The following is a 7,668-nucleotide window of genomic DNA, read 5'->3' on the forward strand; positions in this document are numbered from 1 at the left end:
TTCAACTTAAGATGGAAACGAACCACATTTTTTCTGGCCCAATATTAAAACCCAAGGGTCATTTTATGGGCAATTTCATGCTTTTTCAGATGCATTTTACCGATTGGTAAAAAGTTAAAAACTTTGGCTGCAATCGTGCGCGCAGTGAAACCATGTAATTTTGCAGACCATTTTTGCATATAACACAAAACATCTTAATTCAATGCTAAAACAAAATATTTTTTTTTGAAAATGTTGTAAAAACTTTTATCTTTCAAATGGTGCCTGCCGTTTGCCTCTGGCATTCATACTTATCCTTATATTAACGTCTAAACAGGAGGTTCGAAAATCGTCTAAACACGTGCAAAAGACGCTACTGCCCCCTTAAACGACACGAAGTCACGTTAATAGATTTTCAATGGATGCATACTTAGCAAGTGCACATTGACAACTGCATGATTGGCGCCGCCGTAAAACTCCATGCATTTGGATGCGAGTGTTTGCCAAGCATTTATTTGTGACTGTGTGCTTAGCGAAGTATGCCTTTGTAATTTGTGGTAAGTAGACAGTTACGTTTGTAGAGTAGGGGCAGTCCTCATGAGAAACGAAGCACTCGGCGTGGCTATGAGGCTAATTCATATCCTTGTCTAAAGAATTCAAAGTAGGTACGGATTAAGTACACACTATGTAATGTACAATTTTGTACGAGACATCGCAGTTTTTTGTGCACACGAACTTTTCGTACAAATTTGGTACGAAAAAATTGCACATACTTCCCTTACTTTCTACAAAACCACGAACAAGTTTGTACGATAATTTCGTGGACACAAAGTGTTGTCTCGTACAAAATTTGTACAAAAACATTTAGTATGTATCAAGTGAAAACTCACCTCGAGTATGAACAATAAATTCCAGGAGCTGTCGTACTCTGGTAACAGAACTTTCCGACACCTCGTCAAATGTCGAAACACTCAAGTGTTTCAATTTCCCCAGGGCCGCCTGCCTGTGAAGAGAGAATATTTAAATAGGACGGGGTAGGTGACTGAAAAGGGAGAACGACTTCAGGGACACGATGTTGAAGCAGGACGCTTGTCGTCACCCGATGACAATTTCAAGGGTAAGGGAGTATGGGGCGATTTGTAACAGATTTCGGAATTTGCTATACAAAATTAAGAACATTCTGCATATCGGTGTCAAACTTGTGCCAGTTGAGCAGTCTGGCCCTTCATCTAGACTGTGCAGCTCCATTGGATCAATCTGGAGTCCGTAATCTTTAAAATCTAAGACGTTTTTCAAACCCTTGCATGCTGTTACGAATCGCCCCAGCATGGGGCGATTTGTAACAGCCATGGGGCTTTTCATAACATCCTCCACATTAAATGAAACGTCGTCGGGAATGTTATCTCCTCCACCAGTTGTTCTTCGGGTGTCCTGCAGACGTCTAAAAATCTACATTACGAGCTGTCAATGACCGCCTCCGCATTAACTGATCGGCTATGTCAATCCTAACCTCACTTTTTTCAATTTTAGATGATAGAATAGAATAACTCGCTTTAAAATGCATTTCGAGCTGTGTAAATAAATTGGAATAAGGCAGCAGATGATTCGAGAAAAAATTCAAGCATTTAATTGCTAAAACTACTTAAATTCTTGTTTTTATACGGGTCTGTTACGAATCACCCCAAATGCCTGTTACGCAAGAAATACGTCCCTAACTATCACTGGACAAATTAAAAGCAACTTATACCACGTGGTTACATTGTAAAGGGGTCACGCTTCAAGGCCCCAACGGTGCTTCGATGGTGATTCGTACCTGGGGAGCCTCAGACAGAAACTTCCTAGAACTCAAAATAAAAGATTTTTCCTATTTGCCGAAATTTCGGTGTACCCTATATTTCAGACGCCCTCCAAAACTATACCTGAGCACCGATCACATCCGCTTCGATTGTTCAAGGACCCTGTACTTGAAGCGAAAGAGGGGCCATACTAAGATTTTCCTCTGCTCCCTCTACTTAAACGCATTTGTTACGAATCGCCCCTGTTACAAATCGCCCCATACTCCCTTAATTCTCCTATCCATCAAAGCCTTGTCATGATTTGCAAGCGATGTGCATCCCAAATCAAGTCGACCAAATCTAAAAAGTTTGTAAAAATTCAAAAAGTCCCACCAAGGATGCCACACAGGACATGAAAGAGGTAAAAAGGCATGGAGAATTTTAGGGTGATGACCATTTAAAGTAAGGGTGACCATCACAATAGAAAGTTGAATAACAGGAAAAGTAGCGATATACATCGGCAACTTTGGCCCGTCCCGTTCATCGGGGAATGTGCGAATTTCGCCTATGTTTAACCCTGACGGGATTCCCTTGCAAAATGGAAAATATATGGGCACTATATGGACAAAATATATGGCCCAACATGTATTGACGTCATATGTGGAAAAGATAATTTAGCAAGATACTTTTCCGATATAAAAAATATGTGGCAAATATATAAATTTCATACATTGCTTTATATGTAGGAAATATATAGTGTGAATACACCATGGAGTCCGACGACTCCGAGACTTCCTTTACTATTATAAAAGAATGTAAACTTCTCCTTGCGAGGACATACAATTGAGATCCTACCGTGGTCGCCTAGAAGAACTTTTCGCGCTACGCCCAAAAAAGACGTTTAAAATTTCCGAACTGTTCCAGTTCACTTGTTAAACAGGATTTCTCAAAATTTCTTGGAGACTTAAACGCATAGAAAAGAACCTTTGCCCTGCTCAATATATGGCGTCAATATATTTTACAACATTAAATAATGTTGAGAAATCTAGCCGGATTTCAACATCGAGTGCCAAGATTTTAAGAAAAGTTACTTGAAAAGTCTGCCCTCCTCACCCGGCCTTATCCCACGACGGGCACCGTGTCAGATATTTGAAACATACATTTCGCGAAGATAATATTGTATGGGGAAATATATGCATCATATATTAACGGGCACCAAGATATACCCCCATATATAAACCACGTATTGCGTAAGATAATTTGCAATATATTGAGCAAGATACAATTATATTGGCAATGCATGAAACACATATGGAGTCATATATTGACACATATTTTCCATATATTTTCCTTTTTGCAAGGGTTTGAACCTGAGGGTCAAAATAAATGTTATTTTCGTCATCAGCGCCCTCAAAAACATCAGAAACAATGCAAAAATTTGAATAAAAAGAATGTCCAAAATATACCCCACTGGGATTTGAACCCAGGTCCAAACTTCTCCGATTCGCTTGAAACTGGCACCGTTGGTTTTGTTTCGTCGCCGCGATTCCAAAAATACCCCTACATGCCCTCCTAGCTGCATCCGTTGCCGAAATCCTCCTCGACCCCATGTAGACCATGATGCACCTGCAGCAGCGCCCCCGGTGCTCGGATCGGATTTGCTGCCACCGGGCGGTTCTAAGGGTCACCCAAGGAGGCTGCATACCAAATTTGGTCAAGATCGGACCACGGGAAGTCCTCGGACGGACGGACGCACAGCAGGGATCATACTATATGCCCGTCCCTCCGTCATTTTTTTTACAAAAAATAAACGGGACGGGCCAAAAAGCATGAAAAATTTCAAATTTCAATAGACCGACCCTGGGGGTGGGTGGGTGGGTTGGGAGTCTCTCCCTCTCTCTCTCCCTCTCTCTCTCTCTCTCTCTCTCTCTCTCTCTCTCTCTCTCTCTCTCTCTCTCTCTCTCTCTCTGTGTCTCTCACACACACATACTCTCTTCGTGTCTCCCTTTAATACCTCCCGAGCGCCGCCGTTACGAGAACTGCATCAGGAAGATTGAAGTACAACTCCAACTCGAGGACGGCGCAGCATGTCAAGGGAAGAAAAGCTCCAAGACTGTCCCAACAGGTTGGAGTGTTGCCGACCACCAGCTTGTGCAGGCAAGGAGCCAGTCGTAACGCTGCGGCGACCAGCTGGTAGTCGCTGAAATCGAAGCAAACTTTGAGCAAACCTTCAAAAGAGCATTCTCTTGATGAAGCATGCTTCCAAGCACACTCTTAGTAACAGCATACCTGCCAGGCACACGCTAAAGTAGAGTGTTCCTGGCATGTACAAGCTAAATAAGAGTGTACCTTCTCTACAAATCAAAGAGTGTACGTGGTATGCTCTAACTGGAGCATGCCTGCAAGCACGCTCTAGCTAGCGCATGCCTGCCAAGCATGCACCAACTAGAGCATACATGCCATGTACACGCTAACTGAAGCATACATTTACTGCATAAGGGATAGGGAGTTTTCTGCATCAGGAAGCGTGTACATGGCATGTATGCACTAGTTAGTGCATGCTTGGCAGGCATGCGCTAGCTAGAGCGTGCTTGCAGGCATGCTCCAGTTAGAGCATACTATGTACACTCTTCGATTTGTAGAGTTGCAAGTACACGCAAAAATACACTCGATCAATCCGATCTAAAAGCATGGGCCATTTTAAGTGAAGTTGCCAGGTACACACTTATTTAGCATGTACACTCCCAAGATCCTACTGAGCTTTTCCTTCGTAATACGAGTATTATGACAGCACAGCGAAGGTAGTAACGTATGGTGAGCGGTTCTCAGTAACTAATGACCAGTTTCTTAGTATAACAAACAAATTTCTTTGTATTATGATAGATTTGTGTCGTCTTACTGAGAATTAGTCTAGTATTATGACAGCACGGCATTTCTCAGTAGGAAATTGGGAGTGTAAATGGAATGTACACTCTACTTTAGCGTGTGCCTAGCAAGTATGCTGTAAATAAGAATGTAGTTGGAAGCATGCTCTAATAAGTGTACTATGTACTATGTACACACTTCGGTTTGCAGAGGAGATGAAGATGGCGCACAGTAAAAGCTCTACGAAGAACCGCTTTGTAATACGAAGAAAATGAAGGCATTGGAAAATCTACGGCATACAGGACATGAGCCCCGTCCCGTTTGAGCCCCGATAGTCTGCGCCCGGACCCGAGCCCCAACCTGAGCCCGAGTTGAGCCCCACCTTGAGCCCCGATTCGAGCCCCAACGTCTTGAGCCCCGGCCTGAGCCCAGATAGAGCCCCCATTTTAGCCCGGTTTGAGCTCCGACCCGAGCCCGAATATCTAAAGCCCTGACATGAGCCCGATTTGAGCCCCGACCTGAGCCCCATTTGAGCCCCTCGTCAAGAAATCATACATTTTTCAGTCTTTTTGGACGAATTGGAAGATATTGGGGCTCGGGTCGGGGCTCAAGTCCGGGCTCTGACCGGGGCTCAAGACATTGGGGCTCTAGTCGGGGCTCAAGGCGGGGCTACTCGGGCTCAGGTTGGGGCTCGGGTCCGGGCTCAGACCTCCCGGGCTCAAACGGGACGGGGCTCATGTCCTGCATGCCAAATCTACGAAGAAATGCTTCGTATTACGAAGCCAAATCCTTTGCAATATGAAGCATAACTAACAATATTGCTCAACATACACTCCCAATATCCTACTGAGCTTTTTCTTCTTAATACGAACTAAAAGCTTAGTATTATGACTGCACAGCGAAGGTAGTAACCTATGGTGAAAAGTTCTCAGTAACTTATGATCACTTTCTTCATAATACGAACAAATTTCCCTGTATTATGGCCCATTTGTGTCGTAAAGTACTGAGAATTAGCTTAGTATTATGACTGCACGGCCTTTCTCAGTAGAAAATTGGGAGTGTGTATAGAGTACTCCAAAGATTCTCTGGCCCGGAAGAAGAAGAACAAAAACGGAAGAAAGAAATTGCAGTATCTATGAGAAATATACGCTGCCCATGAGAGTCCGCAGCGTATATTTCTCATAGAAACTGCAATTTCTTACTTCCGTTTTTGTTCTTCTTCTTCGGGGCCAGAGCTTCTTTGGAGTACTCTATTGGCGAAATATGCGGAAAAGATTAGGGGGGGGGGGGGTAAAAATGGCCTCGTGGGCCAGGGGACTGGTTAATGGTCCTCTAGTATCCTCAGGACCCCATTTCACTAAGACCAGGAGCTGAGGCTCTAAAACGTGCGCGGTTGTATTATAAGGGTCAGGAGCGCGAAGCAGAATCCGTGTTTTCAACTCACTTGGGTATTTGGGAAACCTTTGGTACACGAAAATCGACTTCAAATATAATGCTTATACTCTATAATACTTAAAATATTTCGTCGTACACGGTTCAGGAGAGGCAAGGAAAAAATACCTTTCGTAGACAGCTTCCAGGGTTTTGTGGCGCCAGAGGGCCGGAAGCACCGCCAGGTCCCTCCACTGACGGCACGTGGCCCTGCACCGCAGCAAGTCCCTGGGGGGCAGGAAGCTCAGCACGTGCAGCAGCACTTCCAGAGGCAGTGAGGCGATCTCCATCTGAGGAACAAGACACGGGAGGATCAAAAGTAACGGATGGGTTACAGGGGCAATGTAAGACAGGGGGCTGCAACGCCAATGGCTGGTGTGGGGGCGATCCGCGAGACCACGCAAAACATTGAAATCGGGGGGCCCTAATGCTCAGTGACGGTCCGGTCGCTTTTCTTCAATCTCCCGTCACGCGGTAATAGAAATAAAGAAAGGTTCATTTTGGGTACCAGGACATGTGGCACACCGATTCGTTGCACCGTCTATCAATGGGGAGCAATCAAAGTAGTCCATTTTTAGTAGTTTACCCGTCATTTTTAAATTAGAATTTTTAAGTTTCGGCAATGGGCTTTTCCTAAGAGACTAACAGTCTCATCATGAACTCGTATTCATATGGCTTACTACACCGAAAAATGCCTTAACTTTATGTTTGATTTGAGAAATCGAAGTGAAGCTTACACGCTACAGTTTCCGAGAATTAAGGCCCCCGATTCGCAATGTATAGTCCGGACACACACACACACACACACACACACACACACACACACAGACAAAACTTTTCAACCCCACCCGCACTGAGAAAACCTTAAAACCATTTTAGGCCTTACAAAGTAAAGCAGTTTGTTATAACAAAGTATTTTAAGCATACATAAGCTTACGAAGAAAATACTTTGTGATTTACGAACCACCGGTATTACTTCGTATTACAAAAGTAAATTGCAATTTAATGCACTGTGTTTTGTTGGCTGAGCCCCCTATTCCTTTCACTGAAACTAAAACTTAAACTAGCGAAGCCCTTTAGTCCGGCCCAGAGACCCTCCCAAGTGAACCACGACGAAAGTGGCACCTCGCAATGTAGGCAACCTTTGAACGTATCGGTGGCAACAAAAGTGGTAGTGCTAAGCGTTGAAATTAACTAAGTAGGTGCCTTTGATGAATTTTTACAATGATCAGAACCCAATTTTTCAAAATGAACGAACAAACATTCGATTCGAGCTGGTAAAACGTTTAGTCTCGTTCACTGTTCAAGTGAATTTTTCGGGTTTGGCAACGAAAAAGTCGGGTGCAGTTTAGAGCGTCGTTGAATTGCAACCCCGGTGGGTTTTGTAAACTAACCACAACAACACGAACAACACCCCGGGAGGCGGTAGTCGGCACTAGCGTTCACACTAGATAAAGTCAAGATTTAAAAAAATGAAGTTGAAAATTTACAAGTTAACATTCATATGACAAGATTAAAAACTAATAATAAACTATGATCATTATTATAAATCTTATAAAGTTTAAATCTGTAAGTGGTAGTATTTCTTCTTGTGGCAGCGCTCAGTCATGAACAATAA

The 7,668-nt window shown here is 43.5% G+C and overlaps 1 protein-coding gene across 1 annotated transcript; it reads right to left on the reverse strand.

Moving 5' to 3' along the window:
* Positions 1-594: 594 nt before the first annotated feature.
* Positions 595-6,919, reverse strand: LOC117649403 (F-box only protein 27-like). The gene is made up of 5 exons (XM_034392175.1): positions 6,899-6,919; positions 6,180-6,340; positions 3,769-3,954; positions 870-982; positions 595-626 (listed from the first exon to the last, which is right to left on the reverse strand). Exons 2-5 carry the CDS (start codon positions 6,338-6,340, stop codon positions 610-612), a joined length of 477 nt encoding a protein of 158 aa, XP_034248066.1. The 5' UTR covers positions 6,899-6,919; the 3' UTR covers positions 595-609.
* Between the last annotated feature and the right edge of the window lie 749 nt (positions 6,920-7,668).

Source organism: Thrips palmi, unplaced genomic scaffold, assembly GCF_012932325.1.
Source record: "Thrips palmi isolate BJ-2018 unplaced genomic scaffold, TpBJ-2018v1 HiC_scaffold_4, whole genome shotgun sequence".
Lineage (NCBI taxonomy): Eukaryota > Metazoa > Arthropoda > Insecta > Thysanoptera > Thripidae > Thrips > Thrips palmi.

Coding starts and splice junctions, on each gene's coding strand:
- LOC117649403 (XM_034392175.1), bottom strand. CDS start 6,340: ATGGAGATCGCCTCACTGCCTCTGGAAGTGCTGCTGCACGTGCTGAGC. Junction 3,955..6,179: donor CTGGAAGCTGTCTACGAAAG/GTATTTTTTCCT, acceptor CTTCGATTTCAG/CGACTACCAGCTGGTCGCCG. Junction 983..3,768: donor GTAACGGCGGCGCTCGGGAG/GTATTAAAGGGA, acceptor CTCTCTTCACAG/GCAGGCGGCCCTGGGGAAAT.